Here is a 22948-nt window from a genome sequence, read left to right on the forward strand (position 1 = left end):
CTTTCACTGGAGAGGTTGTTTGTAGCAAGTAGTAAGCACCATGTGCAGATACAACTGTGTGCTTGCTAATTAACGGTACTGAGTGCCATATATGACCCCAGTCCTTCCTCACTGGACAGCTTTGCAAAGCCATGGCTGAGCCAAAACAAGGCAGTACAGGGAATAGAGCTTTGTCATATTTCACATTGCATGTGTTGTTTTAATACGAAAATTGATTACTTCCTCGTATTGGGACTGTCTAGCTGTGATTCAGGTGGGCTGTTTTGAAAACCTACAGATTCTTGGTTGCTGCTGGAAGAAGAGATTATTTCTGTAGTTGTGATTCTGAGCAATGTATCTGTTTTCCTTAATATTCACTCGTCAATGGAACCAAATGGACAAATACACTGTAAATGTTGTAAGGAAAGTGAACACTTACACGCGAGATGAACTGCTCACAAAATCTCGGCCGAAAGGTATTCATGTTCATATTCTGAATAAGTCGGCCATTAGCAGGAAGATGAAAAAAAAAATCCTAATACAGATTCCCATTCATCAGAGAGAGCTGTAAGTTAGGAATGTAGACTCTGAAGCAAGAATCCTGGGCTCGAATTTTGGTTTCACTTGCTTACTTTTGAGCAACTAACTCTATCTCCCTCCATCTCCATGTTCTCTTGAGCAAAATGGGGCTTGAAATAGAAACTACTCATTGAGTTGTGGAAAGGATACAAATAACTGAGGCGTATATTTAGAGTTAGTGCCTGACACACAACTGGGTACCTGATAAGTATTAGCCATTCTAACTGAGAACTGAAACAGTCTTCTTTAGCTGCTGTGTCTTAATCTAGGAAAGCTGAATGATACAGACAGGTCGGAAGTCTGGAGACGGGAATGAGGGGTCCGTAATACCTAATTAACACTGTTACGTAAGTATTTGCTGCCTCTCACTGCCAAGGCTAACTGCCATGAGTCAGCTCTGAAGGGTCTTATGTTAATCTCTGTTCTTTTCATTTTGTCTAGGCTTCTCACAAATGCACAGGCAAAATTGACTCTCTTACTGCCTGCCACTTTTTTCATCATAAAGTGAACTGACCACCAACCTACACCTTTGGGTCTTGAGTTCTCGACAGGTCTGTTTATTCGTGTCAAGGTTTCTCTGATTCTGAGCCATTTTGGAACTTGGAGGGTTCTGCGAAGCTGGTTTCCGTTCGTTTAAAACTCTATTTTGAGTCTCCCTCATATATAAGCATATTTGTAGCTGTTTTTCAAAATTAAATGAAAACATGATCTTAAATCTGTTTCCATGTTAGCTGATAACTCAACATAATGTATGCATACAAAGTATTTACCAGAAACACAGCTTCATCGCTCAACGTTTGATGTGGGTAATTTGTGGATTTTGAAATACACTGCTGGAAAGTAGTCACAAAGCATAGCATCAGGGTGACTCAAAATGAAAAATTGCCATTAGAATTGAAAATGACAACACAAATTTGATCTAAAACAAAAATGAAAGCTTGTTTTCTCAACAGAAAGTTGCTTGAAGAAATAAATCACTGCCCTAAATAGCTCTTCAAAATAATAAATTATGCCTTGACATGCGTGTCATTTCAATTAAAACAAGCACGGAAAAGGCCCGTATACTTTCTCTAGGAATGGGCTGTTGTTTTATTTTAGCTAGATGGCAGTAGATAACAATCTGATTGAGAGCATCAGAGGGTTATGTATACTTACGGATAGACTCAACTTTAATCCGTGTTTAATCCACTTGTCATAAACCAGGTCCTGAGATGACCACATGCAACCAAGACAAAGCATCTCTCATCGGAGGTAAGTTCCCTTTTTCCCTTGGCTAGTCACGTGAATCATGAGTGAGTGTAACTATTAGTTTCAGGTGTACAACGTAATGATTAATTCTTTACGTTATTCAGCGCTCACCATGGTTAAGTGTCGTAACCACTGGTCGCCAAACAGCATCGTATTATGGACTGCGTTCCAAGTGCTGTACTTTTCATCTCTGTGATTGATTCCTTTTATAACTGGAAGTTTGTATTTCTTTTTTTTTTTTTTTAAATTTTTTTTTCAACGTTTATTTATTTTTGGGACAGAGAGAGACAGAGCATGAACGGGGGAGGGGCAGAGAGAGAGGGAGACACAGAATCGGAAACAGGCTCCAGGCTCTGAGCCATCAGCCCAGAGCCCGACGCGGGGCTCGAACTCACGGACCGCGAGATCATGACCTGGCTGAAGTCGGACGCTTAACCGACTGCGCCACCCAGGCGCCCCAGAAGTTTGTATTTCTTAATGCCCTTTGTCTAGTTTACCCATCTCTCCGCTAACCTCCCCTCTGGAAATCCCCATTTTCTTCTCTCTATTTTGAATAATCTGTTTTGTTGTTTTGTTTGCAAGATTCTACATTTCAGTGAAATCATATAGGATTTGTCTTTCTCTGGCTTATTTCACTCCGTATAATACTCTCTAGCTCTATCCACGTGGTGGCAAATAGCAAGGTCTCATTCTTTTTCTATGGCTGAGTAATATTCCATTGGATATACGTACAGCACATCTTCTTTATCCATTCATCTATCGATGAACATTTGGGCTGCTTCCACAATTTATGGCTTTGTAAATAATGCTGCAATAAACACAGGAGTCAAAGTATCTTTTCACATTAGAGTTTTTGCATTTTGGGGGGTAAATACCCAGGGACTGGAACACTGGATCATATGGTAGTTCTGTTTTTAATTTTTTGAGGAACTCTCATACTCTTTCAACACTGGCTGCATCAGTGTTCATTCCCACCAACAGTGCATGAGGGTTCCTTTTTCACCACATCCTCTCCCAACACTTGCTATTTCTTGTCTTTTTTAATTTCAGGCATTCTGACAGGTGTGAGGTGATATCTCCTGGTGGTTTTAATTTTCACTTCCCTGATGATGGGTGATGTTGAGAATCTTTTCATGTATCTGTTGGCCACTGTATGTCTTCTTTGGAAAAATGAATATTTAGGTCCTCTGCTCATTTTAAAAATTTGATTGTTTTTTTGTGTTGGGTTATAGGAGTTCTTCATGTATTTTGGGATATTAACCCTTTATTGAATATATCATTTGCAGATATCTTCTCCCATTCAGTAGGTTGCTTTTCATTTTGTTTATGGCTACCTTTGCTGCGCAGAAGCTTTTTATTTTGATGTACTCCCAATAGTTTATTTTTGCTTTTGTTTCCCTTGTCTCTGGAGATGTATCTAGAAAAATGTCACTAAAGCCAGTGTCAGATTACTGCCTATGTTTTCTTTTGGGAGTTTTATGGTTTCAGGTCTCACATTTAGGTTTTCAATCTATTTTGGAAAGTTGGTATAGTTTCATTCTTTTGCATGTAGCTGTCCAGTTTCCCCAAAACCATTTTACGAAGAGATTGTCTTTTCCCTGCTGTATATTCTTGCTTTTAATTAACCATGTAAGTATCAGTTTATTTCTGGGCCCTCTATTCTGTTTTTATGCCAGTACCATACTGTTTTGATGCCTACCACTTTGTAGTATATCTTGAAATCTGGAATTGTGATACCTCCAGCTTTGTTCTTCTTAGGGTTGCTATGGCTATTTGGGGTCTTTTTGTGGTTCCATACAAATTTTAGGATTATTAGAGTTCTGTGAAAAATGCTATTGGTATTTTAATAGAGATTGCAATGAGTCTATAGCCTGCTTTGGGTAGTATGGACATTTTAACAATACTCTTCCAATCCACAAACTTGAACTTTTTATTTGTTTGTATCATCTTAAGTTTTTTCCTAGGTATTTTATTCTTTTTGGTGTGGTTACAAATGGGATTGATTCCTTGATTTCTCTCTTAGTTTTTTATTAGGTATAGAAATGCAACAGATTTTGGTATATTAATTTTGTTTCCTGAAATATTACTGAATTCATTTATCAGCTCTAGTAGTTTCTTTTGATGGATTCTTTAGAGTTTTCTATATATGGTATCATGTCATCTGCAATTAGTGAAAGTTTTACTTTTTCCTAACCAATCCTGTATGGCTTTTATTCCTTTTTGTTGTCTGGATATCTGAGACTAGGACTTCCAGTACTGTGTGAATAAAAGTGGTGAGAGTGGACATCTTTGTCTTGTTCTTGATCTTCAAGGAAAAGCTCTTAGTTTTTTTCCCATTGAGTATGGCATTACCTGTGGGTTTTTCATATATGACCTTTATTATGTTTGAGATATGTTTCCTCTAGACTCACTCCAGAAGTTTTTATCATGAATGGATATTGTATTTTGTGAAATGCTTTTCTGCATCTGTTGAGATGATTGTTTTCCATCCTTTCTCTTGTTAATGTGATATATCACATTGATGATTTGCCAGTATTGAACCACACTTGCATCCCTTGCCTAAATCCCACTTAATCGTGGTAAATCATTTCTTAAGGTATTGTTGAATGCAGTTTGCTAATATTTTGTTGAGGGTTTTTGCATCTATGTTCATCAGAGATATCGGCCTATCGTTGTTTTCTGTAGTATCTTTGGTTTTAATACTGGTCTTAACATCAGGGTAATGTTGGCCTTGTAGAATGAGTTTGGATGTTTTCCTTCCTCTTCTATTTTTGGAATAGTTGGAGAAGAATAGGTACTAACTCTTCGTTGAGTGTTTGATAGAATTCACCTGTGAAGCCATCCTGTCTTGGAATTCAGATTGTTGGAAGGTTTTTTGATTAGTGATTCAATTTCACTGCTGGCAACTGGTCTGTTCAAATTTTCTATTTCTTCCTCATTTAGCTTAGGAAGATTATATATTTCTAAGCATTTATTCTATGTCATCCAAATTGTTGGCTTATACTTTTTCATAATATTTTCTTACAATCCTTTGCATTTTATGGTGTTGGTTGTTATTTCTCCTCTATTTCTAATTTTGTGCCCTCTTTTTCTCTTGATCAGTGTAGCTAAAGGTTTTTCGGTTTTATCTTTTCAAAGAAACAGCCCCTGGTTTCATGAATCTGTTCTATTTTTTTTAGTTTCTATTTATTTCTGCCCTAATCTTTATTATTTCATTCCTTCTATTGGGTTTGGGCTTTGTTTGTTCTTCTTCAGCTCCTTAGCTGTAAGCTTAGATTGTTTGATATTATTTTATTTCTCAAGGTACACCTGTATTGCTATAAACTTCCCTCTTAAAAGTACACTTGCTGTCTCCCAAAGATTTTGGACTACTGCGTTTCATTTTCATGTCTCCATGTATTTTATGATGTTTCTCTTGGTTTCTTGGTTGAACAATACATTGTTTATTAGCATATTGTTTAGCTTCCATATATTTTTGTTCTTTCCAGATTTTTTCTTGCAATTGATTTTTAGTTTCATATCACTGTGGTCATAAATTATGCTTGATATTTCAATCTCTCTGAATTTATTGAGACCTGTTTTGTGGCCTAATGTGATTTATCCCGCACAATGTTCCATGTGCATTTGAAAAGAATGTGTATACTGTTTCTGAGTGGAATGTTCTGTGTGAATCTGCTAGGTCTGTCTGGTCTAATAGGTCATTCAAAGCCATGGTTTCCTTGTTGATTTTCTTTCTGGATGATTTCTCCATCGATATAAGCAGGGTGTTAATGTCCCCTACAATTATTATATCGCTGTCAATTTCTCCCTGTATGTCTGTTAAAAATTATTTTTTGTATTTAGGTGCTTTTATGTTGGGTGCACAGATATTTATAATTGTTATATACTCTTGTTGGATTGATCATGATCAATTTATCACCCCTTTATCTTGAGGAGGGGCCCTTCTTTGTCTCTTGCCACAGTCTGTGTTTTAAAGTCTATTTTTTTTCTGCTATGAATATTGGTGGCCTGGCTTTTTTTTCCACTTCGATTTGCACGGTAAATGTTTTTCCATCCCTTCACTTTCAGCTTGTATGTGTCTTTTAGTCAGGTGAGTCTCTTGTAGGCAGCATATAGATGGGTCTTTTTAATCCATTCCATCATCCTGTGTCATTTGATTGGGACATTTAGTCCATTTACATTTAAAGTAATTATTGATAGGTATATACTTATTGCTATCTGTTGTTTTTCTGGTTGTTTTTGTAGTTCTTCTCTGTTCCTTTTTTCTTCTCTTGCTGTCTTACCTTGTCCTTGAGGGCTTTCCTTAGTGTTATGCTTGGATTCCTCTGTCTCTGTTTTTTTGTGTACCTATTAAAGGTTTTTGATTTGTGGTTACCACTAGGTTCATATATAACATCTTAAGTGTATAGCAGGCTATATTAAGTTAACGGTCTCAAGTTTGAACACATTTTAAAAGCACTAAGTTTTTATTCCCCTTTCCATGTTTTATGTACATGAGGTCATATTTTCCATCTTTTTATTTTGTGTGTATCCCTTGACTGGTTTTTAAAAAATTTTTTTTTAAACGTTTATTTATTTTTGAGACAGAGGCAGAGAGAGGGGGAGACACAGAAACTGAAGCAGGCTTCAGGCTCTGAGCTGTCAGCACAGAGCCTGATGTGGGGCTCAAACTCACGATCCACGAGATCATGACCTGAGCTGAAGTCAGATGCTCAACCGACTGAGCCACCCAGACACCCCACTGACTTGTTTTTGTAGATATAATTGACTTCACTATTTGTTTTAACATCCATACTGGCTTTATAAGTGATTGATCTACTACCTTTACTATATGTTTGTTTTTACCTGTGAAATTATCCTTTCATAATTTTTCTCACTTTTAGCTATTGCCTTTACTTTCCACTTCAAGAAATTGTAAAAGACACTTTCAAGTTTCTTACAAGAACAGTTTAGTGGTAATGAACTCCTTTATCTTTTGTTTGGGAAACTCTTTAGCTCTCCTTCTGTTCTGAATAATAGCCTTCATGGGCAGAATATTCTTGGCTTCAGGTTTGTTTCTTTTCATCCCTTTGAATATATCATGCTACTCCCTCTGGCCTACAAAGTTTCTGCTATAAAATCTGCCAAGAGTCTTAAGGGGTTTCCCTTGTATGTAACTGTTTTCTTTTCTCCTGCTGCTTTAAAAACTCTTTATCACTGCTGTTTGCCATTTTAATTATTATGTGTCTTAATTATTATGTGGACCTCCTTGGGTTAATCTTGTTGTGGGGTTTCTTTATTTTCTGGGTATCTGTTTCCTTCCCTAGACAAGGGCAGTTTCAGCTGTTATTTCATCAAATAAATTTTGTGCCCCTTTTCTCTCTCTTCCTTAGGAGATCCTTATAATGCAAATGTGATTACACTCGATGGTGTTGCTGACTTCTCTTAACCTATTCTCATTTTGTATTATTCTTTTTTCTTTTTGCTGTTCAGCTGGTTGCCTTCTGTTACTCTCTCCTCCAGGTCCCTGATCTGTCCTTCTGCCTCCTCTTATCTGTTTATTTTCTCTAGTGTATTTTTCATTTCAGCCATTGAGTTCTTCCTTTTTATATTTTCTTCCTCTTTGCTGAGGTTTCCACTGAGTCCTCCAGTCTTTCCCAAGTCCAATGAGTATCTTTAGGACCATTACTCTGTATTTTCTATTAGGCATGTTGCGTATCTCTGTTTCATTTGCGACATACTTCTCTGTTTCCTCATTTTGTCTGATTCTCCATGTTTGTTTCTATGTGTCAGGTCAGCGATGCTTCCTGGTCATGACACTAGTGGCCTTGTGTAAAAGGGTTCCCATGGTACCCTGGAGCACAATGCCCCCTGGTCACCTGGGGCAGCTGCCTCAGGGGTGGCTCCCGTGTGGGCTGTGTGCACCCTACTGTTGTGGCTGAACCGTATCTGCCCTCAGTCCAGTCATCTGCAATGACGTGTCTTGCCCTCTGTGCTTACACGGGGCAAGGTTCAGTCCCTGTGTTCAGCGGCCTGTATGTGACTGCCACAGGCTTGTAGGTGGGCAGGGTCAGTAGTCAGGCAAACTGTCCACACTTAGTCATTCTCCCACAGCTGTGGGTGCACCACAGGGCAGGGTTTTTCCCCTGCGCTGGCGGCTCAAAGGCTGGGCCATTGGAACTGTGGCGTGCTGGTGTGTGTGATTATCTTTTCTCTCCCAGGACAGGAGTCACTCCGGATGGATGCCGGCTGAGGTGAGCAGGTTGAATGGGATGGGTCTGTAAGGGAATGTGGGACTGGGGCCTTGCAGTGCTGGCAAGATCGGTGCAGGGCTTAGCACTGGCTCCCACAAGTGTCTGGCTCGCCAGGCTGGAAAGGGACGAGAACCAGGGCCTGCCAGCACATTTTTCCGGGGAGAAGTCTCCTGAAGATCCCTTCTTCTCCAGTGCACACTCTGTACATAAATGTCCTTCCCTACACTTTTCAAGTTGCTCTTTCTGTGCTTTCTCGGCAGCTTATTTATTATGCTCGTTCTTTCAGGGTGGGGACTCCATTTTCTGTTGCCCTCAGGCTCTTCTGGAATTAAAGTACCTGGACCTAAGCCCAGCTGATTTTAAACACTTGGCCAAGTTAAGCCCCACTGTTTTTCAACGCCGAATGGTACGTATGCATCATCATTTTCCCAGTGGGGTCTCTTCCTGCTTCTCCACGCTTGGGGTATCCTTCCCCATCACAGGAGATTTGGTTCCCAACTGTGTCTCTGTGCTTCCAGCCCTTTCCAATGTGGGTTCCACTCCATGATTACTGGGGAAGGCTTCTTCCAACCGTCCTCAGGTTGTTTTCGGAGGTAGCTGTACAAATGCAGCTGTTATCTTGGTGTGTTCCTGTGACGAGTTGAGTTCAGGATTCCCCTGATTCTGCTATCTTCCTGACCCCTGGAAATGCTTTTGATTTCCACTCTCCGTTATGTCATCTCAGATGGAATTTAAATAATTACCCTCCACAATATAGTTAGAATCAAAGAGATTGGCCATTTAAGTTACTCTTGGGCTTACAAAACACATCTGCGAAGACACATGACTAGAAGGGAAATGTGCATGATTTGAAAAATCTAGTGTCTGAAAGAATTAAGATGTTGGGTAGGAACTATTTACATGTATTTCAAAATTAACACTTGAAATGTTAAATTTCATTATATTATTATATATTAAATACCAATATTAATACATAATGTAACATCTATATAAATACTAATGTCATATTAACCACTTACACTTTAAGAAGGTAGTACAGATTGCTAATTCTTTATATTTACCTTCTTTATAACACTTACTGTGTATCAACATATTCCAAAGAATGGAACAGAATTTGTGGAAAACAGAAAGTCACAAACTAGAAGATAAAGCATGATAGCTAATAGAGAATAAAACCAGAGAAATAACTGGAACAATTAAGATTTCTGTGCTAAGTAAGAAGATAAAACATAAATATTTAAAAAATTTTTTTTTCAACGTTTATTTATTTTTGGGACAGAGAGAGACAGAGCATGAACGGGGGAGGGGCAGAGAGAGAGGGAGACACAGAATCGGAAACAGGCTCCAGGCTCTGAGCCATCAGCCCAGAGCCCGACGCGGGGCTCGAACTCACGGACCGCGAGATCGTGACCTGGCTGAAGTCGGACGCTTAACCGACTGCGCCACCCAGGCGCCCCGATAAAACATAAATATTTAATAGTCGACCAGTCCTGTTTTATATATGGTATCATTTTATTTTGTATGGGATTATTTTCATTCTTAGGTTTTTGAAAACAAATGAAAAACTGCTCTGGGTTCCTTTACTATGCTGATGAAAAAAAAAAAAGAGGCAGGAAGTGGTCATGTCACTTACTAGATGAGAGTAGGGGGAGGTCTGTTGCTGTTAGAGACTTCCTATACTAAATCCCTGAGGCTTACAGGTATTACCTTGTTAGTAAAGAATAGTCACACAAGCCTTTCTTAACTCAAATACTTTCCTTTATGCTTTCAGAATACCTTCTCCCTGCTGCTGTTTTCCTGGGACAGAAAATGAAAACTGAATGAATTGAACAATAGGATTTGTTTTGACTATGGATATTTTCATGTACGCTGTGACTAATAGCCTAATTATTTTCCTTTTTCTCTTGTCATTTTTTGTTGTCGTTCTTTCTAGCAATTAACCTTTAGGACTTTCAGCCTCAATTTAAACAAATAGTGAGAAAGGTAGTGGCAATATTAATTGGAGCTGAACCACTGGTAGACAAACAACGATTCTGAAGTGATTTTGTATATAATGGTTATACTGCTTTTAATGTTGAGGCTTCAGCCCTTCTGTATCTTTAAGAAGAAGCGGGCAGCTCTTACTTCTCCAGGTCATGCCTCGTTATATAGCTTCGTGTAGTATTAAGCACATTGTGGGGAATTCACCAACTGTGCATCCCAAGGATGATGAAAGGGAAGGAAACTGAACCAATGAAAAAGCATCCTGGGGGCACCTGGTGCCCGACTTCAGCTCAGGTCATGATCTCACAGTTCATGGGTTCGAGCCCCTGACATCAGGCTCTGTGCTAACAGCTCAGAACCTGGAGCCTGCTTCAGATCCTGTGTCTCCCTCTCTCTTCAAAGTAAACGTTAAAAAAATTAAAAAAAAAAAACAAAAGCTTCCTGGGGGTGCCTGGCTGGCTCAATCGGCTGAGCATCCAACTCTTGATTTTGGCTTTGGTCATGATCTCATGGGTCTGTGGGACAGAGCCCCATGTCGGGCTATACACTGACAGTCTGGAGCCTGCTTGGGATTCTCTCCCTGTCTCAAATAAGCAAACTTGAAAAAATTAAAAAAGCATACTGATGGAAGTAGAGAAAGGACCAACCACTGATAGTTTCCCTCTATTCACTCCTCCAAAGGTAAACTGCTTACTAGCAACTTGAGTTGGCCTGACAGATCAAAATACATCTTACTCAGAAGCCCGGGCTGGCATGTATGAGCCAACAAAATGCAAATCCAGTGAAAGAGGGAGAAAACACGAAATATTTTCTTTCAAAATATATATTGAAATTTGATTCCTATGCGTGTCTCATGCCCCATTAGTGGACTTGAGACTGACTTGTGTTTTTCTTGCCTGGTTCAAGTTAATAGAAGCTTAAAATAGTTCCTTTCCCTACATGGCTCATTATTGCTTTCATGTTTACTTCCACCTGTACATCTTCTATTCTAATTACAGGAAATCAGGGAAGATATTTCCAATAAATTAGCGGGTTGAAAGGTCAGGTAGAACCACATTAGGATGAATTAGACATTAACTCATAAATCAGAATGTTAACTTTGTGCAACAGCCTACAAATTATGAGAAGGGGGACTACATCTGTTTCCTCATTGTATCCCCAGCTTCTATCACAATGCCCGGCATATATTCTGTACTCAAACATTACTAAAATAATGTAATCACTAGGATATAATAGCTTAGTGCAGATGTTTATCACATCCCCTTATGCCAATACGATACGATCCCTTGTATGCTAGTTTATCTTAAGAAAGATATCATCGATGTAATAAGACACTGACAAGGTAAAAAGAAATCCACTAGACATACACAAGGAAGGCAATGAGGATAAGAGTTGAAAGGGCAATGTTTCCAAATACAGGAAGTTACCATATGAACACAATTAGGAATGAGACTTTAAAATCAGATAGCTTATTAAAGACCCATTGGTTCTATTCCGGAATATCTACAAAGAAATGGTCAAAAATAGCATGGCTTATGTTACCCAGTGAAGGAGAACATGAGTGAGACGGGAAGAAATGTGAAAAAAGATGTCACAAGTGAACGTTCAAAAGAACAAGAATGACTTTTGAATGTTTGATCATTCATAGGGAATGATTAAAAGCTCATTCACAGGAAAGAAAGTTTTGGTCTTTTTTTTTTAAGTAATCATTTAGGATTGGTAATGATCTTCTAGGACATGAATAAATTTTTAGTTTGCTAGTTATATAAATAAGAGATGGAAAATTAATTCTGCATAATTAAAAGAAACAAGCACTAACTTGGCCAACTTTACTTGCCCTAAAAGGGCAAAAAATAGGTAAATCTAAATCACATTGTTTAAATGAAATACTGCCTATAAGTGGATTACTTTTTTCCTAACATTATCTAAAGCCTGAAACAGATGGCTGGAAACTTATTAATTTTGGAACCAAGGAGCAGTGTAAAGTCAGAGAAGAAAGTTCCTCGAGAACAACTTCTCAATGTCAGGAAAGGCAGACTGCCCATCTGGACAATGAGCACGGCAATTAAACTGGTAATTAATCCAGATTGCAAGTAGAACATAACTTTAATTCCCTTCAAGTCACAGCAATGAATTGAATTCTCAGGATATAGTAAACTGATTCCAATATTCAAGTTTAAAAAAAGGCCTGTTTCATGTACCTTGCTAGGTACCATTTCCATACTGGACTAAGCCTGTATCATTAGTTACCAATCTAAAATGTGGTTTCATATTTACTAAAGCGTATATGTATAGTGGGTCACATCCCACACTTATTTTCTGAAATAGAAGCATATGTAACACGTATGACTTCAATATTTTTAGACATATGATAGAAATTTCTTAAAATTCCTACCTATCCCTGAGAATGGTCCAGAGCTCTCCACCTAGGCACACTTCCATCAACATATACAAATACTTGCTGTCCTTGAATGTCCTGTACAGTCTGTGAATCGCAAACAAGAAAACAAAGGTTATAAACATGGCTGTCTTTGAAAAGAAAGAGCGCTTTCAGTGCTCGGATTACAGCCTCATACTTGACTTACCAAGCTTGGAATGTTATTAAAAGAATGAGAGAGACCTGTGTACAAATAGGGCAAAGGAGGCAACAGCATCCCGAGATGTACACAGTGTAGGGGGCTAGTCTGTCCTTTGCAATAAATGGATTAATCCACATGATTATGGACCAAGATGGCCACTTGGGATTCCTCTAATCCCAATTTGGTGGGCGCTTTAAGCATGGAACCTTGAGCCCTATTAGTGGTCATAAACATACCGTATACACGGATATAAAGTAGACAGAGTTTACAAATATAGATATGTAGTAAATTCCTATGCTGTTCACTTGCACTCACCCTGTTTTTAATAAGGGCCACTGACAAATTAACGAGAACAGGTTTTTCCGCATATGAAAACTCCCCCATTATCCTTGTTATTAATGCTCCGGAAATTCAGAGATGGGACAGTCACTTCATTTTTTAAGAGCTTCAAGAAATTACACATTACTATTCAAATAATTATAGGTAGCAGAGTTTGATTCTTGATATTTTGCCTTTCGAGCTCCAACGGCCGATGCCGGCTTTTGGAGTCATAGAGAGCGCACACATGGAATGTGAGAAACTCAGATATCTCCTTTGGGGGAACTATGTTTTCAGAGAATCGGATTCTCTTTAAAAAGAAAAAAGGATAGAATCAAACTTCAGGGTTTTTTGTTTTTTTTTTTTTTAAGTCTAGCAAAAAAACTTTCTTAAAATCAGATTGAAAACGACGTGTGCTGTGAGAACGAAGCGTGTAACGTAAGTGCGGGCCACAGTGGGTTTTGTGGCCGAGTCTCTATGGGGAGCGCGGGGACAGGGTCTCTACCTCACTATGAAGTCGGAATGAGCCCCCTGCATGATCTGCTTCTCCGAGCGAATGTGCTCCTGTTGTCTGGTGTCCACGATGTGGCGTTTCTTGAGAATCTTCATGGCAAACGTCTTGGACTCCTCACTTTTCAGCTGGACCTTAACGACAGGCAGGGAGAGTTCAGTGAGAAAAAGCCCAGGGCATGAATGTAACAGGGTGCCTTCTTATCCCCAAATCACACGGAGCACTTGAGTGACAGCCCAAACCCTGCCCGAGCCACACAGCGCCTCCCAAGGCCGCAAACTACCGTCCGGTCCCCTTCCACGGGACCAGGTGAATTTTAGGGAGATTCTCAACGAGTTTTGTGCCCGCTGGATTGGGAGTGGGAAAGTGTCCTGGATGGTCATCGTGTGATTTTATTTCATATCACGTCATGTGGCTGAGTGTACTTTTACAGTATTTCTCCTCCAACCCAAGAAGTATAAAAACTAAAGTCTCCAATTTCCCTTCAGGTGAGTGTGGGAGCTGTAGGAACATTCCACCGTTGCCCCTGGCCCTAGCCAACAAACCTTTCTACAGCTATAATATTCCGGGGCATGGGGGCACCTGGGTGGCTCAGTCGGTTGAGCATCTGACCTCAGCTGAGGTCGTGATCTCGGGGCCCGTGAGTTCAAGCCCCACATCGGGCTCGCCGCTGTCCGCACAGAGCCGGCTTCAGCTCCTCTGTCCTCCTCTCTCTTCCCCTCCCCTGCTTGCGCTCTCCCAAAAGTAAATAAAATAATAACACACAAATAAAATTCAGTGACAGGCCCCTCTCTCTGCTGAGACTGGGGATGAATATACTGTGATTTCTTCTCGTTTTACCACCTAGTTTTGCCCTTTCCTCCAGTTAAAAAAAAAAAGGTAAAGAAAAAATACAATTTTGTCTTGCAAGAGATTTTGAAAACTTTTTTTTTTCTTCTCTGCCCGTATGCAGGATAGCTTTAATCCTGTCCGACCTCGAACCTGACTGCTTGGTTACACTAACTGAGGAGACCTAGGCTGAGCTCGGACGGCCCCACTGCTTCCATGCCTCTGTCACAGCCCCACGAGGCTCCCGGTGGCTTGCGTTGTTCCAAATGCCACTCCTCAGACCGGCTGCGGGTCTGTGCTCACTGTTTTGCAAAAAAAAAAAAAAAAAAACAGAACAAAAAAAAAAACAACTTCAACAAGGTGACTTGGAAGGAAAGTGAGAGAGAATGGAGCTCATCACTTAATAGCAATAGAGAAGAGTCATCTAGGGCTGTTGAGCGACAGACTCCTCCAGCCCGCATTCTCTGGAACTAATGAAAGGCTTGGGGGAAATAACGGACAAGCTGTTCCTGCTTTTCAGCTGAAGTATCGCTGTCCCCTCTGGTCGTGAATTGTCTCCCGCTTCATCTGCATGGAAGCGAAATTCTTAAGTGTCCTGTTCATGCACATGTGTACAGATTGGATCCAGTCTGAGAGGGCATGGCCATGGCCAGGGCCTGAGAAGAGTGCCCAAGGACACTTCACATAAATGGGCCCCAGTCCGCTGCCAGGATTTGTGAATCCGCAGGACAGGTTAGAGAGGAAAATGGATATTCGAAAGCGCCTTAAGCAGACAAAGGCCATCTACGCCATCTGTGAAACTCTGGAAGACGGCAGATGAGTGTAATTCAAATGGATTCAGCTGTAGTTCATAATAAAACACAAAATGTGGGGGCGCCTGGGTGGCGCAGTGGGTTAAGCGTCCGACTTCAGCCAGGTCACGATCTCGCGGTCCGTGAGTTCGAGCCCCGCGTCAGGCTCTGGGCTGATGGCTCAGAGCCTGGAGCCTGTTTCCGATTCTATGTCTCCCTCTCTCTCTGCCCCTCCCCCGTTCATACTCTGTCTCTCTCTGTCCCAAAAAATAAATAAACGTTGAAAAAAAAATTAAAAAAAAAAAATAAAACACAAAATGTGAACTCCCACCTCGAAAAGAAATCTAGACAGCATGAAAAATAAGCTGGGTCAGAGGACTAAAAATCAGAGGAGAAATGAAACCGTATTTTCTCTTTGGGGCCTTAGTTTAGTGACTGAAGACTCTTGTGTCGTTTACGCCCCTGATGTAAACATTATTCATTATTCTTTGTGGTGACAGTGACATACGTTTTTACTTGCGCACAGGGTGGGAGGAGAGGACTCTGCCTTTAGGGTCCCCGGTCTGGACCCGAATCCTGACCTCATTGGGCTGACTGCTTAACAGCTCTGAGCCCCAGTTCTTGCTGAAGATGCCATTGGGCTACTGTACGGAGTTATTGTCGCCTTAAGCGAGAAAGGGCCACCGAGTGAGAAGTCACGGATGGCCTCTCTGCTGTGCCCTTGCCCCACCCAGCAGCCTCTGCCAGATAGGGTACCTCAGGTGTTGTCTGCAAAACAAAGCCAGACCACGTCACTCCTCTGCTCAAAATACCCCAGTGGCTTCCCATTTCGCTCGTGAAGGCAAAGCCGTCACAAAGGCCTACAAGGTCCTACACCGTCTGGACCCCACTCTCCCCTTACTCACTGTGCCGGGGTCACACTGGCCCTGAGCACATTAAGCAAGTGCGTGCCCCAGGCTATCTGCACGTGCTGTTCTGCCCTAATATTCTCCCACAGATATTCCCGGGAGGACCCTCTGAGTTCCCAAAGCTCTTTGCTCAAATGTTTCCTAATCAGTGTGTCCTCACACCAGCCTATGTCCAAGAGTAACCACCCCCTTCCCTGCGTTATTCTTGTCTATAGCTCTTAGCACAAGCCAATGCACTCAATAGTTTCTTCATTACTTGATGAGTACCTGTGTCCTCTCATTAGACTGTAAGCAACCTGAGACGGGGGATATGTTTTTAAATTCCCTGCCCCTGACACAGAGTAAATGCTTATTACATATTTGTTGACTGCATGAATCAAAGAAAGAATGCAACAAGCCATGACGATTGATCACTGGCAAAGCCACAACGTGCATCTCTTAGCTTAACAACGGCACTAGAATGACAAGCACGTAGCATTTTGTCTCTTCCTTCTGTCCCCAAGTGCCCTTAATTATGCATGGAAGGGAAGAAAAGATTTTTATGTGCCAACACTACACAGGCACTATCCACGGCCAAATAGCTATGTGATTCAGCGTCAAGTTTTCAGTTGTATTTTTACAAGATGTTTTCTTACCCCAACCTTTTCCTTGAATGACCGAGACATGACATTCCCAACCGTAGAGCCTGCTAGATTAATAACACCATCTCTAGGATAATGTCCAGTTGGCTGCCGACAAGCTTGTGGGGTCCATTAGCATCTTGAGACCATGGCCATTACTTAGGGCTCCATTTCCAAGCCTATACTACCCTTTGGTTCCCTTCCAATGAACAAATTCCATGATCCCTAGTATGTTTACCGATTTTGTTATACCCACACCCAGATGTTTGATTTATTTCACTGTAGCCAGTATACTAGGCAGAAATATTTACCCACTTTTCTATTTGAGAGTTTTGAACTGTATATTAGGATGAATCTATGCAGGGAAATAAATGAAGCTCTCGGGGATGTCCAAGAGGAATGGGAACTAACCTTTATGGAGCACATACATGTCCGTGTATGTTATTTTATTTAGTCCTGACATCAACTCTTCATTGAAAGAGGAAGAGATTTTTGTTTTGTTTTGCTTTTAGAAAGACTTCATCATCGATAATAATAGCTAATATTATTAAAGTGCTCACATTAGGTGCCAGGAACAGGGCAATAAGTGACTTTTCTCAATCTTCTAGGCAACGCTTTGAGGTACCATTGTCATCCCCATTATTCAGAGCATCAAACTGAGGAATACCAGAGAGGTTCATATCTTGACCAAGACCAGGATAGAGATGTCAAGTGGCAGAACTGGCTCCATGCTCTTTTTGGCCCAAGCTATTTCCAGAATATGCTGCTTCCCTTCTGCTGAATATAAAACAAATTGACGGCACAGTGACTGATGCTTTACGAATGAGAGTTTAATGGAAATGGCTAACTCAAACTCAGTTTCCTGTAAGTTTCGCTCACACTAGACATGTGGTTTAGGACACCAGCCTGAGCCTCACTGTCCATTTTCTAGGGGATCTCAATATATTCTCAGGGATCTGGGGTACCTGACTGATACAATTCCACAAGGAGAAGCCAAGGGTCGAAGTGTGGGGGGGGGTAGGTGGGGAGGGAGATGGTGGTAACAGTTGTTGGGTAGCAGGTGGCCAATGAGGGGTACATGTTGGCCTTATTAGTAGCCAGTTTAATAAGTATTAATTATAAGAAGTTTACCGAGCCAAATAGTTAATCTACTGAGGCTTTCTGTTTGGTCTCTGCTTGAGTGGAGGCAGTTCTACGGTCCGGAACCACCTTCCTTTGCACTCTGTAAAGACCTTGCCAGCTCCTTAGAGTAGAGCCCTTAGAATTTCCACTTCCATTTCAAACTAGAATGACACACGATTCCCGGGATCTCAGCTCTTCACCAGGAAGTCAGAGAGCTTGAGGAGTATTGGTGGAGGTAACTCAACAAACACAGTCTCTTGTGCTGAGTTAATTCCCTGAAAAAATTTCCCCTGATAAATCAATATGTCCGACTCAACATTGTTTGTAACAGCCAAACACAGTCTCTTTAACAAATGATGCTGGGAGAACTGGAGAGCAACATGCAGAAGGTTGAAACTAGACCACTTTCTCACACCATTCACGAAAATAAACTCAAAATGGATAAAGGACCTGAATGTGAGACAGGAAACCATCAAAACCCTAGAGGAGAAAGCAGGAAAAAACCTCTCTGACCTCAGCTGCAGCAATTTCTTACTTGACCCATCTCCAAAGGCAAGGGAATTAAAAGCAAAAATGAACTACTGGGAACTCAGGAAGATAAAAATCTTCTGCACTGCAAAGGAAACAATCAACAAAACTAAAAGACAACTAACGGAATGGGAAAAGATATTTGCAAATGACATGGCTAGTATCCAAAATCTATAAAGAGCTCACCAAACTCCACACCCAAAAAACAAATAATCCAGTGAGGAAATGGGAGAAGACATGAATAGACACTTCTCTAAAGCAGACATCCAGATGGCCAACAGGCACATGAAAAGATGCTCAACGTCGCTCCTCATCAGGGAAATTCAAATCAAAATCACACCGAGTTATCACCTCATGCCAGTCAGAGTGGCTAAAATGAACAAATCAGGAGACTATAGATGCTGGAGAGGATGTGGAGAAACGAGAACCCTCTTGCACTGTTGGTGGGAATGCAAACTGGTACAGCCGCTCTGGAAAACAGTGTGCAGGTTCCTCAAAAAATTAAAAACAGACCTACCCTATGACCCAGCAGTAGCACTGCTAGGAATTTACCCAAGGGATACAGGAGTGCTGATGCATAGGGGCACTTGTACCCCAATGTTTATAGCAGCACTCTCAACAATAGCCAAGTGATGGAAAGAGCCTAAATGTGATCAACTGATGAATGGATAAAGAAATTATGGTTTATATACACAATGGAGTACTACGTGGCAATGAGAAAGAATGAAATATGGCCCTTTGTAGCAACGTGGATGGAACTGGAGAGTGTGATGCTAAGTGAAATAAGCCATACAGAGAAAGACAGATACCATGTTTTCACTCTTATGTGGATCCTGAGAAACTTAACAGAAGACCATGGGGGAGGGGAAGGAAAAAAAAAGAGCTTAGAGAGGGAGGGAGCCAAAACATAAGAGACTCTTAAAAACTGAGAACAAACTGAGGGTTGATGGGGGGGTGGGAGGGAGGGGTGGGGGGGGTGATGGGTATTGAGGAGGGCACCTGTTGGGTTGAGCACTGGTGTTGTATGGAAACCAATTTGACAATCAATTTCATATTTAAAAAAAACAGCCAAACAATCTAAATGTCCATGCAGAGAAGCTTGGGGAAAAAATGGTACATCCATGCAATGCAGCTGTAAAAACTACGACTTAAAGTGGTGATTTAGCAAAGGGAAGAAAATGAGAGAGGGACAAAACAAGAAACACTCTTAACTATAGAGAACAAAGTGATGGTCACCAGGGGGGAGGCGGGTGGGGGATGGGTTCAACAGGTGATGAGGATTGAGGAGGGCACTTGTGACGAGCACCAGGTGATGTATGGAAGGTTGAATCACTATATTGCACACCTGAAACTAATATTACACTGTATGTTAACGAGCTTGAGTTAAAATACTTAGAATTATACTTATTATGGAAAAACAACCCAAGTTGACTTACATATACATGTGTAACTTTATCTATCATCTATTTATCTGATACAGGATACAAGCCACTGTACATTTTATGACCCTATAAATAGTATTTATATGAATATGTATACATCTAAAATAAACCTAGGAAGAGACGATTGGAAACGTGTTCCCCCATAGGTTAATAATAGTTTTCCCTTGGGGCGCCTGGGTGGCGCAGTCGGTTAAGCGTCCGACTTCAGCCAGGTCACGATCTCGCGGTCCGTGAGTTCGAGCCCCGCGTCGGGCTCTGGGCTGATGGCTCAGAGCCTGGAGCCTGTTTCCGATTCTGTGTCTCCCTCTCTCTCTGCCCCTCCCCCGTTCATGCTCTGTCTCTCTCTGTCCCAAGAATAAATAAATGTTGAAAAAAAAATTAAAAAAAAAATAATAATAGTTTTCCCTTAGGGAAATTTTTACAATTTTGAATCCTATATCCCTTTTATGATGGGAAAACACAATGACTTTCATCATGGAAAATACATTTTAAAGTCTCCTTTAAATTGTACTAGCTGTGTATTACTGTCTGGCTCTCTCAAAGGATTTTGGTTCCATGTGAACCACTCTCCTAGAATTGCATGAAAGCAAAGACCTTGAGAAGTGGTACAAAGCAGAACAATCCATTCTGGTTTGGGCTGAAGCACACTAACCTGCTCAAGGGACTTGCCATATTCTTGTCTTCAATATAAACGCTCAGAGTCCATGATAGGAATCTGCATTTACTGGGCCTAAGTTATCCGACTTTATCATAAAAGTGTTTTCACAAAACTATTCCATGGCAAATTTGAAGGTGCAACGTAGTTAGCTCTTAATTTTTCCTGTTGGCCAAATGAATTACGCCAAGGCCACGCCTGTCAATTTGAGGTGTCGGTGAGGACTTTTTGTAGCGGGGGCAGCTAGAGATAGGAAATCTCTAGTGTGGACGGAGGCACGTGTTGCTTCCCGGCCCCCCTCTTGTCGGGGAATCCTTCCCAGCCTGGCGGGGTTGGGTGTGCGCCCCAGCTCGGTCGTCCTTTGCAGACTGGCTCACACCCCCGGTGCACAGGCTAGTACACTGGCGAGATGTGAGCCCTGAAAGCTGACTACTTTTGTTTCCATCTCCACCGCTTCGTGGCTTGTGGTCTTGGGCACATTTCTGACACTCTGTCCCTCTCTCTGTATCTGGCACATGAGTTTACGTGCGAGGACGAAACAAAAGAGCCCACATATCCTCCCCAGTCTGGAACAGAGCACACATTCAGTGTGTACCAGCTGCCTTTATTCCTATGGGCTTCCAACATTAAGGTCCCTTCAGGCTAAAGAAATTTCCTCCAAATATGACCCAGCGGAGGCCCGTTCCTAACCCCAATCACCGATCTCCGTCTCACCGGGGAAACACATAAAGGGGTGAGATGCTACTTTCCAAAGATTCCTGGCCCTCGCACCACACAGCTTTTACTCCCAAAATTCCTAAGAAGGGAAAAAGAACAAGAAAATGCTAATACTCACGATCTTCCTCTTATTTATTTTTACAAACAGTGCTGTGCTAGACCCAATAGTAGAAGGGACAAAAGCTTTATTGATAGTAAAACGTTGCCTCCGTGTGGAGCACCGTGTTGCCATTCGAATGCATCCGTACACGGGCAGAGTGGACCTAAATGTGGGAATTTCTGACCCAGGTTTTGACGATTTCTTAACTGCCGAGCTCCAGGTGGTGTCCCAATGGCACCGACCCGAAGAAGGGAGGCAGGGACCCCAGCATGTTAAAGGGCTGCGAAGACACGCTTGCCAGCAATCAGAACATACGCTTCCTTCCTATCTGCGGCAGGCGCTGGTCTTAAAAAAAGGCTTGTTTCTGGCTGGACCCAATTCCCTGCTCTGACTGGGGAGCTGAGTTATGATTAGAACAACTTTAAAACTCGCTTAGTACCTCAGGGAGAGTTGGTCCGCGGAATCTGTTCATCCAGTGGTCTATTTAATCCATAGTTCGTTTTGTGATATAGCTAGATCTTTATTATTTGGAGGAAAAAATGGCTTTCTGAACTACATTGTAATTAAAATGATTTCTTAAATAGGGGCGTCTGGGTAGCTCAGTCAGTTAAGGGCCTGACTCTTAACATCGGCCCAGGTCATGATCTCATGGTCTGTAGATTCAAGCCCCGCGTCTGGCTCTGGGCTGGCAGTGCACAGATTCTCTCTCTCTCCCTCTCTCTCCCTCTCTCTCTTTGTGCCTCCTCCGCTTATGCTCTCTCTCTGTCTCTCAAAATAAGTAATAAAAAAACCTTTCAAATGAGTTCTTAAATTAAGGCTGAAACTGACAGTATTACATGGCTTATTATGCAAAATTCCTCTATAACGGGTGCAAGTTACATTTCCAAGTGCAACAGGAAAAAGGTGATTCCCTTAATGCCCTCAGTTACACGAATGCCATGGAACAGAGGTGATGAAGTGAGCTTAGGTAAGCTCATGCAGGATCCCCAGGGTTGAGCCCTGTATGGTTCATGTTTATGATTAATTATGTAACTTCTGGGCCTCAGGAAAGGCCTTCACTCTATTAAATACGAGGGCTCTTTCCAGCTGGGAAACTCTATGCATCTGCAATTGGACATAATGAATATGCGTTTATTTTATTTTACTTTTTATTGTATTTTATAGAGAGCAGGGGAGAGGGGGAGAGGGAGAGAATCCCAAGCAGGCTCCACGCTCAGCACAGAGCCTCACGTGGGGCTCGATTCCACGACCCTGGGATCATGACCTGAGCCAAGATCAAGAGTAGAGCACTCAACCAAGCCACCCAAGTGCCCCTGGATATGCATTTTTAAAGGATGTTAATTATAATTAACCTTATGGAAGCAGCCCAACAAACATGGGCCAGTAGCCTGGGACAAAGGAAAAGGGGAAAGTTCCCAAGTAAGACAAAGGTAAGCTGCAGAAAACATGCTGGTTCACTCTGGAAGCATGACCTTGAGTTTATGGGACATACATCTTCGGCTGAGAGGTGGTTTCCCTTTCTCTGTTCTCTCAACCCCATGTTACTAATTTTCAAAGACTATGCACTGGATAAAAATGGCGGTGGCTTTCCCAAGAAGAGCATCAAGACAGGCTCTAAGGCCTAAAGAAATCTGGGCAGGGCCATCCTAACTTTAATAGCTGGATAGTGACAAAATAGGAATGGCTAATATTTTCTCCAAATAAAACAGCACACTTGTAATCACACAACCCATGTGACGTGGTCCAGTGTAAAATGATCTCTTATTTTCAGTTCTTTTTAAACCGGGAGGAAATAGCTTTGTAAGTA

The 22948-nt window shown here is 41.5% G+C and overlaps 1 protein-coding gene and 1 long non-coding RNA gene across 6 annotated transcripts in view; one reads left to right on the top strand and one right to left on the bottom strand.

The window, feature by feature from the left end:
* The window catches only part of PRKG1 (protein kinase cGMP-dependent 1), a 1258994-nt gene that overhangs the window by 16071 nt on the left and 1219975 nt on the right, over positions 1-22948 (bottom strand). For all 5 annotated transcript variants that reach the window (XM_045439410.1, XM_045439409.1, XM_045439412.1 and 2 more), the window contains 2 exons: positions 13425-13564; positions 12418-12507 (listed from right to left, as the gene is read on the bottom strand). In XM_045439410.1, the coding sequence (XP_045295366.1) occupies positions 12418-12507; positions 13425-13564 (230 nt within the window). The remainder of the gene's footprint in view (positions 1-12417; positions 12508-13424; positions 13565-22948) is intronic.
* Positions 1732-10291, top strand: LOC123577331. The gene is made up of 3 exons (XR_006701806.1): positions 1732-1809; positions 8007-8039; positions 9811-10291. It is a non-coding gene; the product is annotated as an uncharacterized LOC123577331 (long non-coding RNA).

This window comes from Leopardus geoffroyi, chromosome D2 (genome assembly GCF_018350155.1).
Source record: "Leopardus geoffroyi isolate Oge1 chromosome D2, O.geoffroyi_Oge1_pat1.0, whole genome shotgun sequence".
In the NCBI taxonomy this organism is placed as follows: Eukaryota; Metazoa; Chordata; class Mammalia; order Carnivora; family Felidae; genus Leopardus; species Leopardus geoffroyi.